General features: G+C 47.9%; 11 protein-coding genes across 11 annotated transcripts; 5 read left to right on the top strand and 6 right to left on the bottom strand.

Annotated features, from left to right (window-relative positions):
- Nucleotides 1-212: 212 nt before the first annotated feature.
- EV420DRAFT_776649 (uncharacterized protein) lies at nt 213-2,189 on the bottom strand. Its single transcript, XM_060483425.1, has 2 exons — nt 2,159-2,189; nt 213-2,103 (listed from the first exon to the last, which is right to left on the bottom strand). Exon 2 carries the CDS (start codon nt 1,928-1,930, stop codon nt 335-337), a length of 1,596 nt encoding a protein of 531 aa, XP_060326872.1. The 5' UTR covers nt 1,931-2,103; nt 2,159-2,189; the 3' UTR covers nt 213-334.
- A 181-nt stretch (nt 2,190-2,370) lies between these two features.
- EV420DRAFT_1275246 (uncharacterized protein) lies at nt 2,371-3,126 on the top strand (the record flags this gene model as incomplete). The annotated part of the gene is made up of 1 exon (XM_060467892.1): nt 2,371-3,126. A coding segment is annotated over one exon (756 nt), but the record flags the coding sequence as incomplete, so codon positions are not given.
- Nucleotides 3,127-4,538: 1,412 nt separating this feature from the next.
- EV420DRAFT_776626 (uncharacterized protein) lies at nt 4,539-5,935 on the top strand. The gene is made up of 3 exons (XM_060483424.1): nt 4,539-5,308; nt 5,361-5,810; nt 5,868-5,935. The coding sequence occupies exons 1-3, from the start codon at nt 4,555-4,557 to the stop codon at nt 5,906-5,908; spliced, it is 1,245 nt and encodes a 414-aa protein (XP_060326870.1). The 5' UTR covers nt 4,539-4,554; the 3' UTR covers nt 5,909-5,935.
- On the bottom strand, nt 5,789-8,758 carry EV420DRAFT_1766979 (uncharacterized protein). The gene is made up of 3 exons (XM_060480908.1): nt 8,504-8,758; nt 8,390-8,447; nt 5,789-7,854 (listed from the first exon to the last, which is right to left on the bottom strand). Exons 2-3 carry the CDS (start codon nt 8,438-8,440, stop codon nt 5,962-5,964), a joined length of 1,944 nt encoding a protein of 647 aa, XP_060326868.1. The 5' UTR covers nt 8,441-8,447; nt 8,504-8,758; the 3' UTR covers nt 5,789-5,961.
- EV420DRAFT_1564794 (uncharacterized protein) lies at nt 8,423-8,661 on the bottom strand (the record flags this gene model as incomplete). Its single annotated transcript, XM_060473993.1, has 2 exons — nt 8,423-8,447; nt 8,504-8,661. The coding sequence occupies 2 exons, from the start codon at nt 8,656-8,658 to the stop codon at nt 8,441-8,443; spliced, it is 162 nt and encodes a 53-aa protein (XP_060326869.1). The 3' UTR covers nt 8,423-8,440.
- A 912-nt stretch (nt 8,759-9,670) lies between the features above and the next one.
- On the top strand, nt 9,671-9,980 carry EV420DRAFT_1646902 (uncharacterized protein; the record flags this gene model as incomplete). Its single annotated transcript, XM_060477973.1, has 2 exons — nt 9,671-9,861; nt 9,953-9,980. The coding sequence occupies 2 exons, from the start codon at nt 9,671-9,673 to the stop codon at nt 9,978-9,980; spliced, it is 219 nt and encodes a 72-aa protein (XP_060326867.1).
- A 1,494-nt stretch (nt 9,981-11,474) lies between these two features.
- Nucleotides 11,475-12,249, top strand: EV420DRAFT_1243022 (uncharacterized protein; the record flags this gene model as incomplete). Its single annotated transcript, XM_060466652.1, has 2 exons — nt 11,475-11,808; nt 11,867-12,249. Coding segments are annotated over 2 exons (717 nt in total), but the record flags the coding sequence as incomplete, so codon positions are not given.
- Nucleotides 12,250-12,299: 50 nt separating this feature from the next.
- On the bottom strand, nt 12,300-14,638 carry EV420DRAFT_1564773 (serine hydroxymethyltransferase-domain-containing protein). The gene is given in 11 exon segments (XM_060473992.1): nt 12,300-12,381; nt 12,399-12,401; nt 12,413-12,750; nt 12,808-13,042; nt 13,092-13,221; nt 13,271-13,572; nt 13,625-13,715; nt 13,764-13,771; nt 13,826-14,026; nt 14,079-14,186; nt 14,239-14,638. 9 exon segments carry the CDS (start codon nt 14,359-14,361, stop codon nt 12,413-12,415), a joined length of 1,536 nt encoding a protein of 511 aa, XP_060326865.1. The 5' UTR covers nt 14,362-14,638; the 3' UTR covers nt 12,300-12,381; nt 12,399-12,401.
- Nucleotides 14,639-15,407: 769 nt separating this feature from the next.
- Nucleotides 15,408-19,402, top strand: EV420DRAFT_1766975 (uncharacterized protein; the record flags this gene model as incomplete). Its single annotated transcript, XM_060480907.1, has 11 exons — nt 15,408-15,680; nt 15,739-15,777; nt 15,831-16,139; nt 16,190-16,219; nt 16,270-16,287; nt 16,344-16,623; nt 16,685-17,536; nt 17,587-17,834; nt 17,892-18,628; nt 18,685-18,958; nt 19,347-19,402. The coding sequence occupies exons 1-11, from the start codon at nt 15,617-15,619 to the stop codon at nt 19,400-19,402; spliced, it is 2,907 nt and encodes a 968-aa protein (XP_060326864.1). The 5' UTR covers nt 15,408-15,616.
- Nucleotides 19,403-19,533: 131 nt separating this feature from the next.
- EV420DRAFT_776453 (family S53 protease-like protein) lies at nt 19,534-22,142 on the bottom strand. The gene is made up of 13 exons (XM_060483422.1): nt 21,653-22,142; nt 21,124-21,600; nt 20,952-21,077; nt 20,760-20,900; nt 20,655-20,710; nt 20,543-20,604; nt 20,455-20,484; nt 20,357-20,404; nt 19,959-20,301; nt 19,857-19,912; nt 19,771-19,803; nt 19,702-19,709; nt 19,534-19,642 (listed from the first exon to the last, which is right to left on the bottom strand). The coding sequence occupies exons 1-13, from the start codon at nt 21,917-21,919 to the stop codon at nt 19,586-19,588; spliced, it is 1,704 nt and encodes a 567-aa protein (XP_060326863.1). The 5' UTR covers nt 21,920-22,142; the 3' UTR covers nt 19,534-19,585.
- A 2,166-nt stretch (nt 22,143-24,308) lies between these two features.
- Nucleotides 24,309-24,690, bottom strand: EV420DRAFT_1646897 (uncharacterized protein; the record flags this gene model as incomplete). Its single annotated transcript, XM_060477972.1, has 2 exons — nt 24,309-24,402; nt 24,482-24,690. 2 exons carry the CDS (start codon nt 24,688-24,690, stop codon nt 24,309-24,311), a joined length of 303 nt encoding a protein of 100 aa, XP_060326862.1.
- Between the last annotated feature and the right edge of the window lie 1,732 nt (nt 24,691-26,422).

Below are 26,422 nucleotides of genomic sequence, written 5' to 3'. Positions count from 1 at the left end.
ATTGGTATGATTTCCGTTGTGTAGGATTCCACGAGTGGGTATATTTTCGAAGAAGAGATCGAGCATGAGGCCCAGAAGCGCAACGAGGAAGGTTCTTTGGCCGTTACGCGTTATGACCAAAGCATAGGTTGGTAATTGGTTGTATATCCTTCAAGTAACGAGCTTTATTTATTCATTTTTCCTAGATATTCGAGTGAAATTTGCCAAGCAGTGCTCATTCACGACGTTGTACGAGACGCCAGGGCCTGTATCTCATCACCCAGTGAATCCATGTTCATTATCACGACATACACAATGTTAACTCGTACGTGTATACACATTCCCAAGCTCTTCTCTACCAGAGTGTTATTATTATGCCTCGTTCTCGTAGACCGTCGACTCTAGACAAAGTATCCCCTTGGAGCTTGCCTCCCATCCTCACACCTATCACAACAGACTCGAACGCCCGATGCTCAACCATATCCATAACAGCGGCCTCATTCACGCTGCCCGACCAGACAAGCTGCAAATGCCGCAACTCTGGCAACATCCTTGGATCATAAAGCCCTTGGATGAAATTGGGCGTAACAAGACGCATTTGCACCTTGTTTTGCTCCACGATGGATAACCTCAAGAGGTTCGGCGCCATGCGAAGGATGGGAAGCGCATCAGTGGAAAGAAAGTCAACGGTGGTGAACGTGAGCTCCGTGAGAGACTGGAAAACGCGTTGTACGAGGTTGCGAAATACCTCTGCCTTGTAAGTGTTACGGTACACTTCATGAACAGTGCTGACGAGTTCTAGGGAAGTAAGGTACGGGATCGTCGTTTGCAAAATGTGATCTCCGATATTGTCTAGTAGCACATCTTGGAGAAGTAGCTTTCGGAAGGGAAGGTCGCTTGTGTTGAGTAAATCCAGATTGCAATGATGAAACGTAGCTGTGGTAACATTGGGAAACCTCTTATGGCACTGCAAAGCGTCGATATTCCGCGATCGATAACCGGAATAGTGGATCGTCGTGATCTGTTCGTCCGGCAAGCGTAAATGTATGATATGGGAGAAACTTCCCAAAGATAGAGTATGCAATTTCGGAACATGCGAAAATAGACCGATGACCACCTCGTCGGGGAAGGCTTCAAAACATCCGGAGAGTTCCAGATGTTCCAGTTCTGGGAATTCAATGCGGCTATCTTCTAGCGCTATGTTATCGAACTTGAAATTCAAATCTAGGGAGATGTTCTTCAGGCGGCACAAACTAATTGCGCTGTCGCCGTAGAACAACGAATCCAAGCAGTGATAGCGGCTTCGCGGAATGTTAAGATATAGGTGCGGGGGTGAGTACCGTGCCGATACATCAAGGGATAATGGGAGCTGGTATGAACGCTCTTCGACCAATTTTGAAAGGTTTTTAAAGCGCGGCAATAGGTCTGAGTTGTCGGCGTTGGCGAATATGGACGTCCAAAGTTGAGGTGAAGATAGACATATGTCCCGCCAATATGCGCAGACAGCGGAGAGGTGGAAGGGTCCTTTGCATGCGGATCGCCTCTCATCGCGACCATCATAGAACGGTAAGGAAATGCAGACACATTCGAAGATGATGGAAAGGATCTCCGGGGGAAGCCTGCGAATGGGCGCAACGAGAGATCGGACTTTTCGGACCGACTTCCTTATCATCTGGCGCCCAGCTTCGAGGTTCTCCACAATGCATTTCAAGCTGGATATTTGCGAATTGTACTCGTATATCTTTTTGCGTAGTTCTGAGAGGGTTTGCGAGTACGCTTCTTCTTCCATTTTGGGAATGATCTGTCTTCCAGATCGTAGGTACGCATCGACATCGAGCGGAAGAGAAGAGACTTGGGTATTAAACGAGTGGCCACAGTTGCTACAAAGTGTGATGGAGGATTTGGTTTGGGCCATGGGCGTTGTAAAGGAGGAAGATATGTTTGAGGGCATTTTGAGGTGAAACCGGAATAAATAACTGTAAAGCAAACGGCAGACTTGCGGCAAACTGAGACTGGAGCGTTTCGGGTCGCATATTATACCGAGTCAAGTATTCGTATCAGTATCCTGTCCATTACACTTGAAAGGGATATCAGCGAGGACGAAGTCGATCTTGATCAATATACCTACGACACGATCATCAGCAACTGTAATGTTATATAACCAAGACACGAGACGTACCATCGTAACATCATGCAAAGCTACTGCAAATGACACCAGTGTCCGTATGGCCACAATCCGCATAAGCCCAGTCCATCGGCATACGGTAAAGGGAGACCATACCAGCAACGCCATAGTCGGCCTGTTCAACTAGAACCAAAGCCGGCGCGACAGCACTAGACCTTGGTGATCTCGTATAGTGTCCTTATTGATAGCAGACATCACGAATATCCGGTCCTTATGCGCCATGGGGACCGATGGTATTGAAAGGAGGCGAATATTTTTTGAAAAAGGAGAATGGCGCGACACTTCTTGATATCTCTCGAGGCCATTTTCTCAAGGCCTTCACGTATATTCTTGGACCGACCGATACTGTATTCGTGACCGTGGTCCTCCAGCACCCTTCATCCCAAGTGCTCAATTTTGATGGCACGCCCACTGGTGATGTTGTCTCCGCTGACGGTTCGTCGCAGGTAGTCGTATCTGGCACGCTAAAGAGCGGTGCTGTGATGAGTTTGCACTGGCGTGCGGGGATGGAGAAACCTGCCAATGTGAAAGCGGCAACTCTGCTTGTATGGGTTATTGACGGGACGAAAAGAAGCATAAGGATTGAGAGCGACAATCTCTTGGCAGCTTTTGTAGTGGTGTACGAACCAACGCAGCTTTGGGTGAATGGTGATGAGGTGAAAGTTGATGATGATGGTAAGACGAATGAGGGTAGGTCCTGGGAGGAATACTTGAAGGGCGAAGGCATTGGAGATTATCCCGACTTGCAGCATGCAGTTCAGATCAAGAGTATTGTCGACGCCATTTGGAGGAGTGCTGAGGGAGGCGTTGGGATTACCCCTGTAGATGCTGGAAGAACATGCAGCACACCAATGTACTATATATGCAGGTCAGGTCGAATGCCGCGCCCTTTTGTTCATTATGCTGAAGATAGACATCGCTTAGCAACGGCTTTGGTACAAGTCAAGGATATACACACTTGAAACGATCGTTTCCTGGCTTCGACTTTCTCTTCCTCCTTCTTACTATGCCAGTTCTTTATTTCACAAGTCTTCTGGATGGTCTTCTCGTCAGTTTGGAGGGAAATCGAGTAATTTCGATGTAGATGTAACGTACAGGAGCAGAACACTTCTATGGCATTCCCTGAAAATCAAGAAAATGTTATAAAAATTGGAGGAAACTCTCTGTAGAAAAAGGCCGATAAGCTTCCATGTTGATTTATGCGTCCAAGGAAGCAAAATACGACGTACCCGAAACCCAACCTGATTCTTTGATTAAAGATGATCCTTCTGGATAAATTCACCATTTCGTAATATCTTCCTACACTAAATTTGTGTCATTCAGGTGAACGAGTACTGATGAAGCGTCTGAAAGGTAGCCCAGGATGATTATGTGGCAACGGCCAATGAAGGAGAGCAAGTTCCGGAAATTGACGCGTCGTAGCCTATCACTGGGGGAAGATGAGGGTAAAAGAGCCGTGAGAGGAAATGCAAGAGAACAATTCGGACTAGACTCGAACCAGTCTCCCCACCAGTTGATGACAATCGATCAACGCAAGCAGGCAGATGAGACTGGAACAGAATGATCGGGGCCTCGCATCGTCAAAAAAATTCCCACGATTAATTCTCCTTCCCTGCCTAGACCCCCAAAGTTCATCTCTTCTTTTCCTCTGCAAATCTAGTCAGTCATAGCGATACAAAATACAAAACACTGGATGTTTTTATTTTTCTCAAATTCGCACCAGCAGTCCTTTAATTCGCAATTTAGTTCCCTCAATAGCTCTGATATGCCCTTCAAGCGTTGTTCGCGCTCTCTGTCCCAAGAACGAAGATTCCAAGACTCCAGTCCTCAAAAGGACTTCTCTCCGAAGAAACTGAGAACACGATAACCTTCAGCAGCCTTTTAGGATAGTTGCTAGCTGGACTTGTACATGGAAGTATACGTTAAAAGGAGAGTTCCTTGGCTGTATTTAGCAGTATATGGAATGGGTGAAGACATAAGAGAGGTATGCTTGTCTTTGATGCTACAGTGAGCAACGATGGCCAAGTAACGCGGTGGCTTCAGGTGAAGACGTGGCCATATTGCTGGCATCGACAATCTACAGGGGCTATTTGAATAATTTCTTCATTTCCCGCAGTACAAGGAAGCTATTGAAAAAATAAAAACATGATGAATTTTGTCTTTTTATTCTTCACAACTCTATGGACTCAAATCCGCAATCGGTGATTCAAAGTTTTCGAAGTTCTGAGAATTTTTTTGACCATGCGAGCGCTCGATGATTGTGCATGGCATCAACCGAGACTGGCTCGAGTCTAAATTCGGACGAACCGTGACACGACAGTTATGGAGGGAGAAAGCGGCTTGAGTCGAGTTTTATGTGGCTGTGTCGAGCTCGCACCTTCATCCGAGTCATGGACATCCCTGAAGATGTATTGGAAGAAATACTTCGTCATCTTAGCTCAGATTTCCCCTCACTCAAGGCATGCTCATTGTCCCATTCCTTCTTCCTTCCTTCAACCCGCCGACTCCTTTTTTCCTATGTGAAACTTCCTCACAACAAGCAAATCAGCCATACAGACATCTGTCTCAATTTCCGACAAACTCTGGTGGCTTCAAAATACGTCTTATCATCGATTCGTACCCTTAGCTTAATTCACTGGGACTCGACAGACGATATCGACTACCGCTGTATATTTCCCTCCCTATTAGAGCTCATTCCCAACCTTCGACGGGTTCACATATTTCTAGCAATGAACAGACCAACTATATTTGGGGATAGCTTCCCTCCGCCACCTCATTCAATATCTAGTGTCCGCCATCTTATATTAGAAGACACAGTCTTCAACTCGTCCTCTCAGATGCTATCCCTATTCGTTACCTTCAGCAACCTTGAGGTCATCTCTATGAACAGAATCAGCATTGATAACCCCAGTGGCGTGGAGCGCACGTACGTTTCATCCCATCGTTGTGCTCCTTCTACTCTAGAACTTCGTACGGGTGGTGCTCCCGTGGAATGCCTGCTCTCCCCTCAATCTACGATATCCATAGGCAATCTTCGTGTGCTTAGCGTCCAGGCATTCGAGCGAAATATAGACGCCATCTCTTCCCTTATCTCCCTCAGCAGCCCATCCTTGGAGCATTTAACGTTCCTCCCTTCAGCATTCTGTACGTTATGGTTCTGAACGTTTTGGATACGTGTGTTCATTTGCGATGATAGCAGCTCGATACGACATAGACCTGAGGGGACATCTCCGCCTTCGGAGCATCTGCACCAGCCTGGTGTTTAATAGCCACTCCATGGATCCACCAGATCGGTCGAAACCTTTCCCCTGGGCTCACCGATTTTTTAAGACACTTCCGTCGTCGGTGGAAGATATTTTTATCGAAATCTGTTTTAGACCATATGACGCAATTCTGTTACCTCGAAAACGGAAGGAATGGCAAGAGCTGGACCATATCCTTGCTAACCATCCATGGAATTTTTCAGTACGGTTGGGGATATCTGCTGATTATACCATCTATTTTAGCAATCTGGAATATGACGATGTCATTCACGGCAGGTGGCCAACTAACGGTGATATGGACGAGTATTTTCGAAACTATATGTTGGTGGATGGTATGCCTAAGATGAATAAATTGGGACGTCTGAATTGCGAGATCACGACAAGTGCGTTTGTTGTCTGTTACACCGCTTTTCAACTAATACTTTTACATTGTTACTTAGGCGAGATAGACTTTTCTCCTTCCACGACAGAAATGTGGTGACTGTACATGTTCTCGTGATACAAACAATGTAAACGACATCGTCTACGCATGACCTAGTCCCCAATGTACTTGAGCTTCGTCCAGTCCACCTTATTCGACACCGTATTTGATACTTCACCGCCCAAACTGCCATAGCTACTGTCGGATATATTTTCTCTCCGTGTCATGCTGCCAGGTACGTTCGTTTGTGCCGGCGGCCCTTCTTCAATCTCATCTAGTAAACTTTTCTTGATATCTGCCACGATATCGCCAATGTCTGATGCGATTGGAAACCGATCCGGTAGCGCCCAGGTACGAAATGGTTTCTTCGAACTAGAGGGTATGCAAAACGTGGGAATGTGTCTGGCCAAAGTGTGATCACAAGCAAGACACGGCCGTTTTGTCACTCCGATAGTGTTTTCGGCGATTTTGATACCCATCTCTTCGCAGCAGATGACAAGTTGTACCTCAGCATGTAATCTGATGTCCCATAACTTTGGCTTCCAGGTCCCTGCTATCAGCGCCTCCGTCCATCCAAAGGTATTGTCGACTAAGGAAGTCCGAGATTCACATAAATCAGAGAAGAGCGCGAAAGGAGGACGAAGCGAAACCGGGTTGATAGGGTCTATCGGAGGTCGTAGTCCCGGCTGAGCCCAAAGAACCTGAAAATATCTGTCGAAATCTTCTTGGGTATCGTCCGAGCCATCCGATTCCAATAGACGCGTGATCAATGGCAGGCCAGCTACAGCCACACTTTGCGCACCACGCGCCGGGCTGACAATTCGTAACCACCGTCTTCTAAACCGGCGAAGCCTTACTCCTACATCCTGCGAGTCCGAAATCGATGATGGTGTCGGGACCTGTCGCAGGTCATTCATATATCGACTGTCGGCAAAAATTTCCATCGCCAGGAGTACGACGAAGGATTTATTGGAAACGTCGCTATCTTGAGCGAGAATCACCGTTCTGTCAGTAGGAGAAGAAACCTGACATCCTAGAATGCAGGTGACAACAGCGCGGAAGAATACTAGGCTAGCCGAAATAGGATTTTCGCGGAAAGGAGGATCGTTACGAGAGACTGACTCTAGGCGGGCTTCTGGAAAATGAGAACAGAGCTGAAGAAATGCCTCTTCGTACACGGAAGCTTGGCCGTCCACTTCCACACCGCCGTTGCTACTCCAATGAGCGAAATGCTCGTCTAAGGAAGCGAGCATCTCAGAGTCGGTATTTGGGTGTGAAACGGTATTCGAGTTGCTACTGATGTAAGCAACGGCATCTATAAGCTTTGTGAATGCTTCATCAATCCACACAGAGGAAGTTTTTCGCCCTAAGAGTATTAGTCGATACTGACGGAGCGTGACATCCTGCAGTCGAATACACTCAGAGAGCGTATTTTTCACGAGGATGGACGTCTCATTGAAATGAGAAGGTATTCTTGGTGCCCAGTTGTCTGCAAGAAGTAAAACGAGGCGGGGGTTTGAGGGGGCTGTAGCCTTAGGAGGTGACGGTGGTGGAGTTGTGTGAATGAATTCGACGTCGTGCTCAGCTTGTGTGTCTGACGTCGAAGAGAAATAGGGAAGCGGAAGATCCATAGGATTCGAGAAAAGAATATCGTCGTCGTCGTCGTCGCCGCCTTCGCCATCGTCATCGGGTCTGTCGTCTGTTGCTGGTTCTTCGTCTGATTCTACTGACGTCCTCGGCTTCCCAAGCACTGCAGCAACGCAACTCCCTTTTGAATCCTGACAAAAGCAGCGAGCGAGATACGCCAACAGCCTCAAAGCCTCCAAACGACTGTCGTTAGCGCGTTCCTGGGCGGCATCTGCGGTGAATTTGTCTTGTTGTTCCATCTGTCGTAGGAAGCTTGTGGGTGAAGCGAATTTCTCCTCTCTAATCCTTTCCAGGAGAGCCAATGAGGCGGCAGCATCGAATCGCAAGTTGGCGAGTTCTTGTGGATTTTGTATAACCTGCTGTTAATGGTCACATGAGGAATGAAAACCAGAAATAACTAGCAAAGTTGTGTTACCATTCTGACAAGAAAATTCAACTGGAAACGAAAGAAATTCAAATGAGCGTGGGGCACGGTTCGGAAAGACGGTGGTGGGATGCGAGGTCACCGAAGCTAGGCCCAGGCCCACCGTGTATCCTGTCCCGTGACCGTGACCAAATCGTGACTGAGGCCACCGAAGAACCGGAGGGCACCGGTGACCTCAGACCTAAGACCCAGGGTCCAGGGGCTCCATTAGCGGTCACAAATTCCACAGGCCTAATACTGAACTTGTACCAACCATTGACTAGACGCGAGAATGTGACTCAAGCATAGAACCCTAAAAGGAAGGCTGATATTGGAATGTAACTACTCGCATGAACCACAAATACTAATGCAACATCCCTGAAAGACCAAAGTGAAGGATGGAAAGAGGGTATTCCGACATGGCGACGTGCTAAGCAGAAAAAACGTTAGAACCTTGGACACCGGCTGGTCCTCAATAAAGTAAATCTCACCCCACCATGGCAATCGAAGTCCAATTTCCTCCCTCCAGTCCTACGGCACATTTACTCGCTGTCAAAACGGCAAGTCAGCTTGAGATATCCAAACGGCGGTAATCACCGACTTACAGGAGAGAGAGGGTGATGTCGCCATTGACCTTGGCCTGGATGGCAATCTCCACCTCGAGGTTGAGGTCAAGACGAAGCTTCAAAGCTTCCTTGGGAGCGACGGTGCCCTGGTTCGAGCGGGTAGCGACGGAGGTAGAGGTTTCTGGAGCAGACATGTTTACTGATACTGACTAGGTCGCTTTGGTTAGGGTTTTATATTACAATCGACGGACCCGGGGTATGAATGAGGATATTGTCGCGCCATAATGCAGCTCGATAAGTCGGGTGCCTCATCCAAGCAACTTAACTTTTTTCGCCTCGAAGCAACAAGAAGGCACTTGCTACGTAACGGTTCTTATTTCATAATGAACACGATGCAGACCATATTCCCCTGCCTGCAACTCGGGGCCTTTTGAGCATAGACCGGTGAAGAACGCATGGAATGGAGGTATAATACGACATTTTGTTGCTGGCATGGCTGGGAAGAGTAGCCATATGTATGGGTGCTTGTGGGTCCAAAATTCCTCCAACGCTTCATATCGCGGAAAAGTCCGGCTTGCGGCTTGATTTGCAACCACCATCACCTGCTCGCCTTCATCCACGACTCTGATACTCTTACGCCATCAATTCCGCGCAACGATCTCCGAGGCATGTCTTCATTCCCCAGAGTAGATTTCTGGAAAACTTAATAACAACCTTCGGTCTCCACGCACCCCACCTGGGCCCATCTCGTTATCTTTTACATCAAAAACGCGGCTCTGAAAATTAGCTACCATGAGAAAAGAGCCTTCGACGGAATGACAGTTTCGTGAGTCGGCCCACCTAGGTATTGTTCGAAGCTCATCATCTCGTTGCAACAAATTAGCCCGAGTTTCGCTACCCGCCACCAACACCATTTCTTGCCCTAATATTCTTCTTTCCCTCCTGCGCCCGACTCAGATAGTTCTGTTATGGAGAAGAGAAGAATCTCCCGCGACAAATATGATAACCATCGTGCTTGTGGACAGCGCGAGTCCATTGCTGCAAGCTTACGATAACTCGAAAACCGGTGTTACAACACAGAGCTTCCAATTTGACACTGGAACACGCCCTACATTCCACGAGGACTCTGGGATCGCAACAAATTCCTCCCCCAGAATCGCCAGTCGCATATAAAAGAACCTTGAAGAGCCAGCAAATCTCCCAACAATGTCTGCCCCGGAAACCGCTACCAAATTTTCCCCCACTCAATCTTCCTCTGTCCTCGGTGGACAAATCGTCGGTCGCACTCCGCGTGAGGCTGCACCACCCGCAGCCCTGAAGCTCCGTCTTGACCTTAACCTCGAGGTTGAGATTGCCATCCAGGCCAAGGTCAACGGTGACATTACCTTGTCGCTCCTGTGAGTAGATTATTCATTCATCTGGCGAGCTGGGCTGACTTTTGGCGTGTGTAGTGACTGAACGTTCAATCGTCGTACTTGAATGTGCTAGGGAGATTGGTCATAAATTGTCAGGTTAGCGTTCTTGTTTCGTCGTTGGATGGGCGTTTTACTGAGAGGTCTTTGACCATAAAGTTATCGTCGACGTTTTTCTGGTGGATGGGGAGATGTTACGGATGTACCATTCTTACGTGTAGCGCTGGTTTCCAATCCATTTTTGACCAACCACTCCCTCGTGTGATTGAGTGAACCTCGGCGCTCTTACCCTTCGAATGGCAGATGTACTCGTCAGGCAACGATTAATGAAGTTTGAAGGATCAACGCTACGCGACACTTAACAATTAAGGTTATCTCGGAGTGAACGTTCGTATCATCATGGCAAAATTTGAGCAAAATCATTCTATTGCAAGCCATTCAGATATTCCAGTGAAACGTTGAATGAAGACAGCATTATACATAAAAGTCAGCTATCACAGAAGCTTGTAACCCCGTACATAAGTCAACGTCATTCCCATTCGTCGGAATCCTATCAACTCTTGGAAACAATAGAAACATTACGAGCTAAAGAGGGAAAAATTTCGAGTATCCCAATGTTTGCTGCAACCCAAAGACCGCCAATCGGAAGTCCTCGAAAGTGAACAGCAAAGAAAAAGGGATCCCCCGACAACACAAGCCGGTACTGCAGTAGCAAGGTCATCACGCCTCCGTGTTGCAAGCAGAGCACAGAGGACAAGGGCGGCAAAAATTAGATAACCAATACGGGAGGCGGTGCCTCCGTAATAGTGGTTAAACTATTAAGAACAGATACTACACTTGATCTAAGCCAAAAGGCCAGAGTGGTAAGGATCCACAATGTTCGAAGCTGCCTTATATATGTCTTCGGGAGTGCGCACGGACCATGTATTTGCGTGTCATATTTGGATCGGAGGCTGCCGCCCTGCCATAAAATTTCATCGCCGATTCAATCCTTTCTTTTCAAATCTCTTCGACGACTTATCCCTTCCATACATGCTCCTTCAGAGCGGAAGATTGTACGGGAGATATTGTTCCGTCGTAGATCTACTTTGACTTCGCTTTCGCTAGCAACACTACGCTTACGGGCTATGATGGATTTCTAGATAGTGGTGAAAGTTACATCCTTTCAGATTTGTACTTGGTTATCTGATTCGAAACGAAGAAATATCTTTACAATGATTCCCGCTGAGCTTGTGGACGTGATCTTGGACTATTTGCGTGACGATCCTGAGACTTTGAGGACATGCAGCCTCGTCTCCCGGTACTGGCTCCAGTCGAGTCGGCGTCATTCTTTCCATGCTATCGTAACGACAGCGAACCAACGTAAATTCATTGAGCTTTGCGCCAATACCAACAGCTTCATTCCACATACCTTACGCGACATCGACCTCGTACTGGAAGCCCAGCCAGACACATTCTCCCGCGTCCTCGAATCCTTTCCCGTCCTACAGAATACAACCTCCCTATGCATCAAGTTCTCAAGGTGGGAGCCAACTAACCTATCCACCCTATCGACCAAATTTCCCAGTATCACGAATCTTCGCCTGGACACAATCGTCTTCGACTCCTTCTCCCAAGCACTCGAGTTCATCGCGTCTTTCCCTCTTCTCCAGTCACTCTCCATCCACGACGCGATTTGGACAGATCCTCGCATGGATACACACCCACTACCTATCAGCCTACATCATCTAACATTGTGCGACTGCTATCAGCGGGACATCTTCGACTGGCTGTGTTTCCTCGAACCCATCCCGCTGATACCGCACATTAACCTCGGTTATTCTGTACGACCCGCTGACACTCAATCCATTGGGACGTACCTCTCCCACCTCGGAGACGCACTACAGACCCTCACGTTCGGGTTCTGGTCATTCGACGCTGGAGGTGACGCAGGTGCAGTCCATACGCCTATTTCGAGATTCCCTTATCTGACTTTTTTTTTGGATACTAGAGGACTTTTACCTCGCGGTGAACTTGGGTTTGAATACCGCCTTGCGCCATCTGAGGGTCGATTATTTCATCAGTAACGTGGAGGTGTCGCAGGTGACGAGTGCTGGGCCATGGGTCGTAAAGATCCTTCACCAATTAAATCCCGCGGCGCTGGAAAGGGTCGATTTGGGGATATCACCCTGGTCAGTAGATGAGTTGGACGCGGAGGCTGATTCTATTGACTGGGTGGACCTGGATCGGCTCTTCTCGGGGCGGCTGGGAGGAGCACGCCTCAGGTTTCTGGTATATGGCCATGTTGATTTTGAGCAGGTTTGCAGAGCATTGAAGGACAGACTAGCGTCGTGCAGTCAGCGAGGTAACCTTCTGATTGAGAGATGCTCTGCTCCGGCCCCATCACGATAGTTATAGCACAAAAATATTACAGTATAGCATTTGGACGATGTTGAATGTCCGCTAGTACGTATGACTACAAATACAATGATCGTTGAATCTTCTACACAAGTCCTAACATTCTCAAAAAAAAAAGCAAACACCACCGGCTACGCTCTCAATCATCATGGATACCCTCAGGCTTCTTGAACGTCGCCGCGTCCACACCCGGGAGAGGCCACTGCTTCGCAAAATTCCTCACCTCATCCCTCAGCTGCTTCACCTTGGCGTAACCCTCCTTGCCTTCCTCCTGTGTCGTCGCAACGCGTACAAAGTCCTTCAGCATCTTTGTTCCGGCCTCCTTCTGCAGGATCAGAGACAGCTGGACAGTGCGGTGCAGGAAGTCTGCAACGACTTTGATATCGGACTCGACCATGTTGCGTGACGTTAAAGCGGAGGTGCCGAGGCGGATACCACCGGGGACTTGGGCGGAAGCGTCACCAGAGACAGCGTTTTCTATATTAGAAAAAAAATGATTAGCATGAGGTTTCTCATGAAGGGGGATGAACACACTGTTAATGGTGATACCCATGAGATCGCAGACCTTCTCGATCTTGCTACCAGTCAAACCGAGAGGACGGAGGTCCCAGAGAACGAGATGGTTGTCTGTTCCACCCGTTTGGAGCTTGTAGCCATGCTCGGAGAGGGATGCAGCTAGCGTACGAGCGTTCAGGATAACCTGTTTCGCGTAATCCTTGAATGCAGGCTGGGCAACTTGGAGGAGCGCAGTGGCGACGGCGGCGATAGTCTACGTGATAGTGAGCACAGGCAAAGCCAGATAAAGCAATGGGACGTACGTTATTGTGGGGACCTCCCTGGCACGCAGGGAAGACAGCCTCATTGACGCGTTTCTCGAGGTCCTTGGCGTTCTCGAGGTCTTTCCGGAAGAAGATAAGACCAGCACGAGGTCCACGGAGGGTCTTGTGCCTATAGAAACGCGTCAACGCATGAAGCAAACGAGGGGAGAGCAACTCACGTCGTAGTCGTGACTACATCACAATAGTCAAATGGGCTGTTAAGTTCTTGTGCAGCGACGAGACCGCTCGTGTGTGCCATATCGCACAGGAGCCATGCCCCTTCCTTCTCGGCGGTCTTTTTGAGTTCGGCGTAGTCCCAGTCACGAGGGTACGCAGAAGCACCACAGACGATCATTCTTGGTTTGAAAATCTTGGCTTGGGCAGCAAGAGCTGGGTAATCGATGAGGTTCGTATCGGGGGTGATGGTGTACGGTAATGATTGGAAGTAGATGGAAGAGGCGGTCATTTTCTTCTTCGCGGTCTAGGGATGTCGGGTCAAATGGCAGTCAATCTCGTTGTTGAGTGATACGCACGTAGTAACCGTGAGTGAGATGACCACCATCGGGGAGGCCAAGACCCATAAGACGATCGTTTGGTTGGATGAGGGCGGTGAAGGCAGCAAAGCTAATTGAGATGTAAGAAAATGTCGTTCGAGTTCAGTAGCCAACCTACTTGGCCGTCTAAACGTTGAACAAATTTTAGATACGATGTGGAAGAGAAATGAACAGACACACGCTTCCAGAGTAAGGCTGCACGTTAACACCCCATTTTGCAGGATCGAGATTAAAGGCTTTGAGCGCACGTTTGCGACAAAGGTTCTCGAGTTCGTCGATGTACTCGTTACCGCCATAATAACGGGCACCTGGGAGACCCTCCGAGTACTTGTTCGTCAGGATGGAGCCATTCGCTTCCATGACAGACTGGCTAGTAAGGTTCTACGCTTCCCTTCAGCTTATATGCGCGACTTCAAATAATCGTAGAACGCACCTCTGAAGCAATGAGCTCAAGACCAGAAAGCTGTCTCCACGTCTCCTTGTCAATGATATTTTGAACCTCTGGGTCGATTTCGGCCAAAGGGGCGTACAACATTTTATTCTGGCAAGAGCAAGTTCATGATCCGTTTCATTGGCGGGAGAGGAGCACATACGAACTCGGGTGTCGACGCAGTAGCCATTTTTCGGATGCTAGGACGAGTTAAGCGCGAAGAAGGGAGAAGGAGGGAAGGTATCCGCGAAAGTGGTGGTGGTCGAGAAAAGAGCAAACGAATCATGGCAAAATTATTGCGAGCACGAAAATTGTAGAGCGCCGGGAATTGCCGAACTGTCCGCGGCTTGTCTCAATTCGAGCAACCAAAAAAGTTATGTCTGAACTGCAGTCGGTCTAACTCTTGGAGAGACGAGCAATTGTGAGGTGGAAAGGGCGCGATAAGCAGTGGTGGTCATTTATCCGCGCGGAACTCCGCGGTTCCTTCACTTTCCCGACCAATGTTACCATATACTGCACGGTTCTCAGACGTAACAACGCCTCCAGGGGAGAAGGGGGGAAGGGTACGTGCTTAAAAAAATAATACAGCGTGATGGGTTCGCTGGGCGCTTACGAACTAGTCAGCTAGTTGGCCTATGGACCCCTTCCTGTCATCCACTAGAGAGGTGTAACTTGCGATCTTCAAAGGTGTGTGCACTAGGAGGAAAGTAAAGCAAAGACACTGTTCTTCCCATCATGCTCATATATGAGAATAGACATCGATTTGCCTGGTGGACGTGCATCACACACGAGTTCTGGGATATATGTCCAAATTTTCGAATTACGGCATATAAAATATTCAAACGAAGGAAAGATTCGTCGACGACCTATTCCCAGACAGTACCAACTTCTGAACAAACCTTCGAAAGAATACCTGCTTCTTCTGCGAACCAGCGCTGCCAGCCAAATCAGCGCTCTGAATAGACTTCTCATCATCCTTGATCAAGGCCACGTCCACCTCTCCAATACCCTCTCCTTTTTCCATGTCCCGCACCTCAACATCGACGTGAACTGGGTGAGTCTCGGGCGTGATGGGTCCACCGCTGTCTTCCGACGAAGCCAGCGATCTGGAGGACATGACGAAACGGATAGCTCTCAGCGACGGCGGCGCGGATGATATGTCACGCTCATCACCTGTAAGTTGAGAGTATACGACTTCCGGAGTCGCTTATGGGCCTTTCGATTCCAAAGAAACCAGCTGAGTCCTAACACGATTGAAGTATTGAAAACAGGTGTCGTGCACATGGCTCTGATGGCTTCAAAAATCGATCCCAGAGCAACTAAGTGGCAGCTTCCTTCCAAAAAGGTCTCTGTCGCCGGCGCCTTGGCGGACCCTTGTTGATGTAGGAACTCTGAAACTTGTATCTCAGACTGTCTTCGAGTCATTACCCCTATTCTGAACACTTGCTTCGAACGTACCACCATTCGTCTTCTGTATTCCTTCGATCTACTGGCTTTTCTGGCTTTGAGTACAGAACTCTTCAAATTGCTGGACCAACCGAATGTCATCAAGTCGCCGTAAACTGCGAACTGTAAACATTGGTGTCAAAATGACGGAACAGCCTGGTACTTATTTAATAACCCCCTCTCTTGCAACCATAACTGAAGTAATGACATCTTTTAGGTGCATCTCCAAAAAACCAGTTCCTCGGGGTTCTTAGTCGTACGTCAATCCTAGACTATCTTTATCACTGAAAGGTATATCAATATCAACAGGAAAGCGGAAGTTAAACTCACTAGACGACAAATTGGGAGAAGACCCGTTACCACTACTTGAAGCTTCCAAAATCGAGTTTGCGTCGGACCTGATCATCAAATATTTACATGACGCTATTAATGACAAGCTGCAGTGTTGCGATGACGATATACAGGCTCAGGCTCGCTATCGAAGTGCTCTCCTCGGATGCCTCTACTCCAATATTATTCACCTCCTATTTACCTCACACAATCGACCAACAGCCCGTGCATTAGACCTCGTGGTGGCATGTTATAGGGAAAAGAATTATCACCCACTTATAAAATATGGTCAGTCGTGCTCTGTTTTCTCGTATAATCTCTCTCAGCTGTCGAGCCAGAATTGTCACGCGGGAGATCTTTCAGAGATGGTATGTAAAGGATTTTCTTACCTAGAAGCATGCTCACTTCGGCATTTTAGATTTGTTTGAGCGAGACCGTGGGTTGTTTGTTTTCTAAAGATGACATGTAGCTCAGTTGCTGTAATGAACTCAGGGACTGTTACTGATGCACAGAGCTCAAAGGAGCTCTTTGCTAAGGTGGAGTCGGTAATCAGCACCTTCTCTCCCGTCCTCAAAGATTATGCCAGGGGTGCACTGGACTACCAGTTTTTCCCGAGGCATGAGGGCAAATCCTTTCACGCTGATGTTCATAACGCTGCTGCAGAGACTGTACACCTGCTTCTATCTGGACTCGGTGACCCGGAGAGAGGATCACTGACAGATTGGCGACGGATTTACAAGAGTGATGAGCCCTCTTGCTCTTTCTTCACGACGTGCGCCAACTTTTCACCCTGATCTTCTTTTCTTTCTGACCAACACATTCTTCGGCTATAGGTACGTTGTTGACCTGCCTGGATACGGCAAGACGCGCCTTTTGTTTGAAGGCGTCCTTGAATTTTTCGCGATATACTTTTCTTGTTCCAAGGAAGAACTAACTTGGGCCACCGGGTCGGGGGATGTCGCATGGGTGCTGAAAACGATATCCGAGATACGCAATCTTGACCTCGAGACTTGGCAGAAGGATGGAATCGAAAAACGGACATTTTACATGCTCCTATACTCACGACTAGCTGTCCTTCGCCATTTCCTGCGTTATCTTCTCGACTTTGACATATCACCTCTTGACGCTCGTCGAAGGCTCCTCCTCCAAGCATGCCCTCCATGCTCGTCCGATAACACTGATATCTTCCTCGAAGTCACCAAAATTGCACACCTGTGTAGTACAGAGGTCTTAGCAAAGCAGACAGAGCTTGCGCTCCAAGATTGCAACGGCTCCGTTGCGCAGCTGCTGAAGAAGCATGCCTCTTCTGATTGTCCTAAGCTTCATGTCCTCATTGATGAGGTTCAAGTGGTGGCTCAGAAGTATAAAGCTCTATCAAATTTATGGAAGAATCCCGTCCTGGTTGCTTTTGTAGAGCTTGTCCAAGAAGTTATACATCCTCGAAGCATCATCGCCGGTGCATCTGGACTTCCTGTCGATGATATCCACTTGGTACCACTTTACTCCTCCGGCATAAAATTCAGAACGGGAGACGCTTCCGTAACGACAACGAGGATATGGCCAGATGGTTCTGACAAGAATGGAGGAGATGGGAAGATGTTTTGCGATTGGATCTTAGATCACTTGCCGGAGCTGGTTGATGTTCCAGGGCTGCTGGATCGCATCCAAAAGTGGTTGCCCTCTCGGTGAGTGGTTTACACATCAAAAAAGTCATACAGTCTGAATCTTCATTTAGACCGCGGCTCATCGCCGAGCTCCTGGAGATGTATATGCAAGCTGAACAACGGTTTGGCGATCGCACCAAGATCCCCTACCACAGGATCCTCTCCCAAGCCTTTTGTGCATCGACGGGATTCCGGCCAATGGATGGTGTCATCTATGAAGGCATGGAGGAGGACCTATCTGAAGCAATGACTGGATTGTCCTTCCAGTGTGGTATCATGACTATGCATGAGCGACTCAAGCGGGACGGTCTTGAACAAGGTAAGGCGATTTGTGTGTGTTATGCGAAATGGTTCCCTTGACAGGTTTCATTATCAGATACCAGACTATTGCAACTGTCGTCGAAAATGTTGTATTCCTGGATCCTCTCAAGCAAAGATAGCTCGAACCTAGAGCTCGACAGTTACTCCGTGGTGAAGCTGATTGATATTGGACTCACGCCCCTTCCCTCCCTCCCTGCTCGGAATCCAACCTCTTTCAGATGTAACGCGGGGAAGACTGTTGCAATGACTGAGCCGTTCAGTTCATTATCGTATATGGCACTCCTCTCCTCAACGAACAGGGATGTCTTTAAAAAATATATGGTAGAAGCCTTGCTATATATCTCGGACAAAGCTTCTTTGTTTGAAAACCTCACGGTGTTTGTTCTGATGGAGAACCTGGGAAAGCCAGATGGGTGCTGTCTGTCAGATGTCATCTGTTTCAAGAATCCTGCTCCTTCCTGGGCCGCATCTCGATACCGGCTCATTGCATTAGTAAAGGACGAGTCGGATGGTACATTTACGAGTGTTCCTGTCATTTGGAACTCTGGCGCCTCGCCCCGACTCGGCTTCAAACCCGCCAAGCCAGAAGAATTTCACCAATGGCTTGTCGACCCTCATGGGATTCCGTTTATATTCCCAGATGTTCACCACGGAGCAGAAGGATTTGCAGTTCTGGAAAATACGGTAACCAAAGAGCGGGTTTTCCTTGCTGTGCAGAATAAAGTTGCACAGAACGAACCTTTTCTTGACACGAATAATGTGCTTCAAAACTCATATGAGCTAGAATGCAAGGTAAGTGCGACCTTGATACTTCGTGCTTGTCTGATGTATGTTCTGCACCATTTTAGCCACCTGCTGACACCCATATGCTTGAAATATGGCCTACGCTTACCTCAGATATTTCTCAAACTGAACAGGTCATAATCGAGAACGAGAAATTTTTAGAGGGCGTGAAGGAAAGAGAGGGCCCAAGGGTGATTCACGTCGTCGCGACTATCCACGATGACGCCGAATATCAGTGGGCACTCGACAGATACAATTCCTCTACTTTGGGTGTTCTCCGCCTGAATGCCATCTCTGCCTATAACAAACACATCATATCGCAACTACGTCGGATGGCAGGTTCGTGGTCCGAATCTAGTCCAACATGTGTATTGTGCTGTAAATTTAATTATCGCCATACGTTAACAGAAAACAACTTTAAAGGTAGTAGTGAACAGGACAAAGACGTTACCAGAAGCCGTCCTGGAGATAGAAGATCTTCCAAAGCCGGCCTGCGATACCGTGGAATTCCATGAGCATCAAACCAACAATAACGACAGACGATTTGGAGACGTTTATATCACACCGCGCGGCCTGTCAATAATAGCGATCAGAATCGCGATTTTCCGGTCGATTTTGGTCCCTGACTTTTGGACGCAGTAAAATCGCGATTTTGGCAAAAATCGACTGATGTGCAAAATACCCCCGGGAGATGTTTCGTGAATTACTGATTTTTGACGTCTTCAAGATGACTTTTACTCAACTGCCATTGACCTTGACGACGTCCAGTTTGCCTCAGAATGATCAAATAGATGTAATTTTGAAAGAGGGTTTTCCATTACTTCTGAAGAGATCAAGGCACAGGTGTCGCATACGAATTTAGATGGATGAGCCCCCGAGTCGAAGCACCGTAGCTTTTAAGTGGATGGAAAACTTCTTTGCTTCAAAATTATCACTACGACAACAGTCAAATATCGAACTGATCTCTTATAAGCCTGCCGCTGCCAACAACGCTGCAAAGTTGGGTGTACCGAGACCGGTGACCTAGAGTACAATAAAATGGATAAATGAGGTGTATCTGCGCGGGGGTGGATGCGACGTACAGGATCCCCTTGAAAAGGTTGAATTTTTAGGTTAGTCTTGCTTCGTGCAATAAATGTGGATACACTTACATCCAGCTCGTGCAGGGAAACCATTAGTACCACCTATTTAATGGTTATCAGCATCTGTATTAAACGTGCGAAAAATAGAAACCCACATCCAGGGTTATCACCGGTAGTGATATCGAAGAACGCAGAGGGATTAGCGTACAAGCTAATTTATTTCAGTTCTCGCTCTCACGACCTTGACTTCCACTCACAAGGGGTTCAAAAAGCCGAGTACCGGTTTCCCCGCTGCAATCAGGCGATCGTTGATAAGGGAAATGATGCTCGCAAATATAGGACTTGAGCATGAGGTTCCACCAACTAGGCCTGCTCGTCCGCCAACCACGATCTCAACATTATTACCTTGCGCTGCGACGTCGGGGAATCCTCGGCCTGCGGCGTTGAACCTTCCGGCATTGGTGTTACCGAGTGCGTCAAGATAGGTGGAGACAGCTGAAGCTTGATAAGACGGGCGAGCGAAAACGTTAGAGAAACCACCGCTGCTGAAGCTAGCGGAAGTCTCCGTTACGCCCTGTGTTGCGCCTACAGCAGTGTGGACTGTTTACGAGTGTCAGTTTCGAGAGCGTTTCAGTCTGAACAGTTCGATACGTACACGGACAACCTCCAGGGAATGCAGGAATGAAGTTTGTGCAAGTTTCGCCTATAGATCATCAGACTAGGACAAGGACAGAAATGTGACACCAGACAAACCTTGCTGGCCACCACCTACACCACCATCGCCTGAATTTACATTGTCTCAATCAGAGGAGAAATTGGCTGAGGTTATTCGAAATCCCACCAGATGCAAAGAGAATTGACACGCCTCGAGCACCGAGAGCCATGTATGCATTGCACAAGCGTCTACCTCATCATGAATTTTTTTTGCGTGAATAGACCTGAAAAGAGCTCACGTTGCGGCACTAGCCGGAAGGTCCGTCTCGTCGAAGCCGTAGCTGGTCGTCAAGACCTATGGGAATGTTACTGAGCTATATGACTCGGAAGTAGTAACAACATACTTGAGGCGGGCTAGTTTCGGCAAGAAGGAAGTTGATGATATCGAGGAAACCATCAAGACCGTCGGTTGTAGAGTCGCCGACAGAGATGAAAAAGGTCGGAACACCGGTAGCAACACCAATCGTGTATTGAATGTCGAGATTCTAGGCCAGTATCAGCACGAGCATCAGAAAACATTCGGAGTTAGTCCTTACGGCCTCAATACCTGCCTGACTCGCACTCTGAACGTTCCGACCACCGTCGAGAGTCTGCAGAGTGAATGTCGTCGTTGAGGGTATGTCAGGCCTCAAATTAGTCAGGAATGTTCGAAGATCTGCCGTCTGCAACTCATCAGCTTGGTATGAACGAAAGACCCAGAAATTTTACCTGAGCGAACTGATCGATGAAACCAGACACACCCAAATGATTAGTCGATTGGGTGGCACGAGTTGCCGGAATACCATAGAGAGCTTGTAGACAAGCAGGTGTGACGATACTATTGCACGCCGACGGAGCTGGATTCGCTCGCTCGGTAAGGTTAGACGTTATAGGAATGGACACTACGGGTTTCGTGCCAAAAGTAGGTTTCGCGAAAGACGTCGTAGGATGCACGACTTCGATAAAGTCGGTCAGGTCTGACGGTATCGAAGCAGTCAAAGTACGGATGAGTTGTTCCCCCGTTTGGGTATGTACGAAAGTTTCGTACTGGGCGCTGAGGAGCGTGTTGGCTTTTTCCACAGGAATTGTAAATGTCAGCCAGTCGTCGAAAGCACCGCTGGTTTTAACGTCAGTGATCCCGTTATCGGCAAGCCAGTTAGTGACGGCGGTTACTGCCTCTGAAGTTGGCGCGCTGAATGCTTTGACCTAGGCAATGATGAATAAATGGGCATATAAACATGTAGGAAAACAGACAAACCTCATCGAAGCTAAGATGCTGCCCGTATAGATCGCTGTCTGGTTCGCTGACGGCGAACAAGGCTTTCTCGAGGCCATCGATATCCTTTGGTGTGAGACCGATCCGGAAATTCAGATTAGCCTGAGGATCTGCCGCATCCGTCTTGACGAAGCGGTTGGGGGCAGAAACACGCTGGTCATGAACAGTCATGGCGCGGGGAGTGGGAGTCCCAGTCACTACCGAAGAGACTGCGAACAGAGCAACGCTCAGAGGGATGACTCCAAACATGATTCAGGACAGCGCCGAGAGATGGGCACAGATAATACTGGGAGACGAAACCTAGCACTTTATATACGTGAGAAGCCGGAACATAATCAGAAGACGTGTAGCAAGGTGTGCTGTCTTGATGATTGGGCACAAGGATGACCAGAGATAACCGGAAATAACTTGGATCCTCGATCAAGATTCAGAGCCAGTTATCCGTGACGAGGGAAAGGTGGTCTTAATGAAGACAAGAGTTCCTGGCCATAGTGGGCTGACTTGTTACATGGGTGATAAGCGTGGGGAAGTCACACGGATATGAGAAAGAGATTCTCGCGGTCCTGAAGCTGACATGCTGAACCACTATGATAGACCATGTAAGCCCTAGGAAGAGAGCCTTAATTAGAAACAAAGTAGAGCCGCGGATCCATCGCAAAGGGAGCAGTCCTAGAATCATGAAACGTGACTGGAATCCATACGAGTGCAAGTACCGCGTACAGCCTGAATGAATGTAGACCATATGGCTCAGTAAGAAGAGCACGATACATGCTTTAGTTTTGTCACATTGTAGGGGACTAGTGACCGTGGTCGTGGTTCAGAGCAAGTCGCGTTGTGGCTGTGTATCGGATCAATTTCGAATGCAACGACCATCTCCCTTGACCCTCCGGCTCCAAATGTTACAGTCGCGAGAATTGTCAGCGCTACCTGGCAACAAAAATGTGAGGTACGTCTAGTTTTATCCCGATGGAAAACTAACGATCGTATATACACTGACAGGCTGGTAATACACGACAGCTAGCCCTTGGAAACGTAAGAAGACTCAACTCGTACGAGAATCTCTTAATAGCGGCTGACCCAGTGATTGCGAGGTAGATCATTACCATGTGAATCTCGCAATCCAACGCCAGAATCCCAGTGCTCTTGGCAATAAGGGAACTTGTATTCGTTCAAGCTCTCATGCAGGACTTCTCAGCTACGGCCAATTCTCATCTATGCTCAACGGCTTATCCGCGTGGATCTCTGTCAGGAATTTTGACTACCTAAGGAGTATGAGTTTGGATCTATAATCACCCTTAATCGCGATGCAAGTTTTGTCCCGCTCTATCTGCAAGCTGTGTTGTTACTTTTCCCTTCCTAGTGCGGTAAGTACGCCTACCGATTAGAGAAGAACGAGCTCAACCTAAAGAATACTACAGATACTCCAGGGAGATTTGAAAGAATCTCATCGATACGTCCCATTAGTAGTGGTCAAAGTGCCCGATTTTGTAGCTGATTTGCGAGCCGACTATACATCAAAATCGGACCAAAAATTGCTACCACGTTTGACCGCTTATTTTCCTCGTAGCGATTTTCCCAAGATTTTCCAGTGCGATTTTGGAAGGTGTGGCATCTCAGGATCCAGGCGTTAGCGCATTTTCTGCATGCGTATAGATAGACTTACTGTTGTGAAGTTGCGAAGTCGGCGTGGACAGACTATCTAGGATGTCCGATGAATACTATCTCTTTACCAAATAGACAGATGCAGTGTCTTAAAGGGCACAACTACATTAAATTAAAGAGGAATGGTAGGGGGGAGCCTGAAGGTAAGTAATGCTACGAGTGATAGTCTATATAACAGGAGGAAGGAACAGCTTCCAGGCAGATCAGACCAGTGGAAACAAGAATGGAGGTGATTAATCGCGATTCCAAATCAGCAAAAAATAGCAAAAAATCGACGAAGCTGCTCCGGAGCAGCTTCGCCGATTCACTGATTTTTGGCAAAATCGCGATTTTTCGGTTCAAGAAAATCAACAAAGAATCAAATCAAAATTGGTCACTTTGACCACTACTATTATCCCTTCCTGGCACACTGTGATGCTTCTTTGCCGCGATTTCCGGCTCATAATTGCGAACTTATGCCACATTTACTCCCGACATTGTGATACTTGTACCTCGGTTATTACGAATCATTGTGCGTTCATTTCTGTGTTCTGAAATGCAGCCAATCTAAGGATGACGGGTTTGATGCTAGAAGCGTGCGACGGCTTTGAACGACCCGGAATGGGCGGCAATCAACGATCTGGTCGCGGGCAAGAAACTTGATAGTGTTCTACCCGCTCTCTTTAGTTAGAAGCGTTTGTCGCGTCAATTTTAAGCATTTGGTCACAGGCTTCAAGTAGACAAGTTGTATGAAGCTAAGTGTATCCGCGTCTCCTGATTTTACGAACGGACAGATCTCATTTCACCTAGGAACGCTTACTATGGAGCAGATATCTCTCACCGGGCACCAATGTCCACGGCACCATTCTCGCGTCACGCAATTGAAGGATGATCAAGAAAGGTATCGGGAATTGCAACTATATACAGGTAACAGTGGTATAAAGGGCGCATTCCCCATCCATGTATGTATGGGTCATGTCGTGTCTTTCATCAACCATTAACGTGTATCTAGAAGGGCAGCTTTAACAAACGAAGGCAAACCGGAAACGAGGTGATACGAACCTAATACCCCTCCAACTAGCCGGATTCTCCTGATTGAGTTCAAGAAACATTTACTCACTACAAGCTGCTTCAGAGGGCGAAACCAGAGGAATCGGACAGAATACTCACAGGAGCGAAAGGGTGATGTCACCGTTGACCTTAGCCTGAATGGCAATCTCGACTTCGAGGTTGAGGTCCAAGCGGAGCTTCAGAGCCTCCTTTTGCTTGCCAACACCACCACGGCCCAATCCCCTGTTGGTGGCGGGCGCGACCTGGTTGTCACCAGCGGTGAACCCTTCAGCAGCGGCGAATTTGGTAGCGGTTTCCTGAGAAGACATGATGTAGCTGTGGATGCTGAAGTAAGCGTTGGATTCCTCGCCTTTTTATATGACTATCGAGCTCTGCTTACAGATTGGGAACAACGTAAACAACGGCCTAGTTCATTGCACCCCAGAAATGCTGTTCAGGTAATCGTCTCTTTCGTTCCTAGTAACTGGAGGTAGAAATTTCCAAGTGAAGCTCGGGATTTTGCTTTGTTTGTCGTGTGTCGGAGTCGGACACAACTCCATTTCATAAACGGAGAGAAGAATTCAGTTTGCTGCGTACACGAGCTGTACACGAGTTACAAATCAAATACGGTAACTTCCTGGATTGACATCTGTCTAGTGGAGTGGGGTGAGGGGTAATTCGAGACCGTGCAGCGACGCATCGGATTGGCTTGAACCTGGGGAAGTGGCGGCGGGCGTACTCGGATGAAGAAGTCCGGGAAACAAGGTGTCGTAAGTAGGCGGGCCGAGAAAGAATTCTTTTCAAAGTACCGCGCGACAAGGGTGCATTGCAATATCAACTCGCGAAGCCTCGCTGCCGACGCTCGCTAATTATCTTCTATTCTAGATCCACGCCGCCTTTCTCGGTGAGTCTGATCAAAGCATCGCTGCGCCGCGTCCGGTTCTTGTAAGCTATCACGAGTCATAGCAATGTTCTCCGACTTATTATGCGGTTTGAAAACTTGCGCTTTGCTCGCAAATGACCTGCAATTAGGAACCAATGATGACGGCAATCTTTAATCTAAGCAGACGGAGGTACCTTTTTTCACCTTTTCTGTATTATTGGCGGAGACCCGAGTCTTCCTGAGACCTACGGGCAGCTATGCCCGATGACAGGTACGGTAAACTAATAGATGTCCAGAATTCGGTGAGACCATTGTTCGCCATTATTCTGCGCTTTGTGATCGGTCGCTAGCGATTGGTTGGAATGTCCTGACCGGAATGTCGTCATTGTGGTCGCCGTCCCATCGTGTTATGGAGGAACCGGGAAGCGCCGTGGAGACAGGTAGTAGTAGAGTAACAGACCCAGACTCTCTTGGATCCATTCGAAGCTCGGGTTGACTTTGAACGCTCGGAGTCTGACTTTGAGTTTACTGGAATGACTTGGCTTCTTGGCGCCCGGAACCTCTCGTACCCATTACCATGGCGGTGTGACTTTCCAATGATATTACCCTAGAACTTCCACCATGAAACTGAAGCATGGAACAGCCTGCAGATGACCAACATTCAGGAGAATGATAAACTTGAATTAAGATATTCTCGCTCAAGTTCATTTGAGCCCTGAAGAACAACTCAGAGGGCATGGGCCTTAATCCGACTCCTTGAAATCTCATGGGCTTTCGTCCCCGGTGTAAATTAGCATGGTACTGCAGGTGACCACCCATATCGGGCAAGTTTCCTGCCTTTTACGGTTATAGATTGTCGGACAAATCGAAATTTGAGCTCAAGGACCACTGACTCACGACAGATAAAACAGGAGATGGAGTAGTTATCTGAAATTCTTAGCCACAGCAGGCCCAGGTTCTACCAGCCCAATGAGGCCCGACATATACTCGTGTAAATTTTTGAATTCTTGTAAATGCTGAAAGGTCCCAACTCGACGTACATATCTTTCCGAAAACACGCGATGCAATGAAAAGGTACTGGAGGCGAGCTGTTTCAGCTGGTGCTGATTAAATTAAGCGGGTAAACGGAGAACCGGATATACCAGTCAAGGCCCAGTAGTAATTCATGAAAAGCCACG

This window comes from Desarmillaria tabescens (assembly GCF_030435595.1).
Source record: "Desarmillaria tabescens strain CCBAS 213 chromosome Unknown EV420scaffold_38, whole genome shotgun sequence".
Taxonomy (NCBI): domain Eukaryota; kingdom Fungi; phylum Basidiomycota; class Agaricomycetes; order Agaricales; family Physalacriaceae; genus Desarmillaria; species Desarmillaria tabescens.
This window is presented reverse-complemented; position numbering and strand designations above follow the sequence as displayed.

Excerpts from the sequence above, each read along its gene's own strand:
- EV420DRAFT_776626 (XM_060483424.1), top strand. The coding sequence starts at position 4,555 with ATGGACATCCCTGAAGATGTATTGGAAGAAATACTTCGTCATCTTAGC. Across the intron at positions 5,309-5,360 it reads GTTCCTCCCTTCAGCATTCT|CAGCTCGATACGACATAGAC; the intron begins GTACGTTATGGT and ends TTGCGATGATAG. Across the intron at positions 5,811-5,867 it reads GAATTGCGAGATCACGACAA|GCGAGATAGACTTTTCTCCT; the intron begins GTGCGTTTGTTG and ends ATTGTTACTTAG.
- EV420DRAFT_1564773 (XM_060473992.1), bottom strand. The coding sequence starts at position 14,361 with ATGATTCGTTTGCTCTTTTCTCGACCACCACCACTTTCGCGGATACCT. Across the intron at positions 14,187-14,238 it reads CTGCGTCGACACCCGAGTTC|AATAAAATGTTGTACGCCCC; the intron begins GTATGTGCTCCT and ends TGCTCTTGCCAG. Across the intron at positions 13,573-13,624 it reads ATCTCACTCACGGTTACTAC|ACCGCGAAGAAGAAAATGAC; the intron begins GTGCGTATCACT and ends CGACATCCCTAG.
- EV420DRAFT_776453 (XM_060483422.1), bottom strand. The coding sequence starts at position 21,919 with ATGTTTGGAGTCATCCCTCTGAGCGTTGCTCTGTTCGCAGTCTCTTCG. Across the intron at positions 21,601-21,652 it reads AGCATCTTAGCTTCGATGAG|GTCAAAGCATTCAGCGCGCC; the intron begins GTTTGTCTGTTT and ends ATCATTGCCTAG. Across the intron at positions 20,405-20,454 it reads TGTAGGTGGTGGCCAGCAAG|GCGAAACTTGCACAAACTTC; the intron begins GTTTGTCTGGTG and ends GATGATCTATAG.
- EV420DRAFT_776649 (XM_060483425.1), bottom strand. The coding sequence starts at position 1,930 with ATGCCCTCAAACATATCTTCCTCCTTTACAACGCCCATGGCCCAAACC.
- EV420DRAFT_1766979 (XM_060480908.1), bottom strand. The coding sequence starts at position 8,440 with ATGTGCCGTAGGACTGGAGGGAGGAAATTGGACTTCGATTGCCATGGT. Across the intron at positions 7,855-8,389 it reads ACTTCGATTGCCATGGTGGG|CAGGTTATACAAAATCCACA; the intron begins GTGAGATTTACT and ends GACCATTAACAG.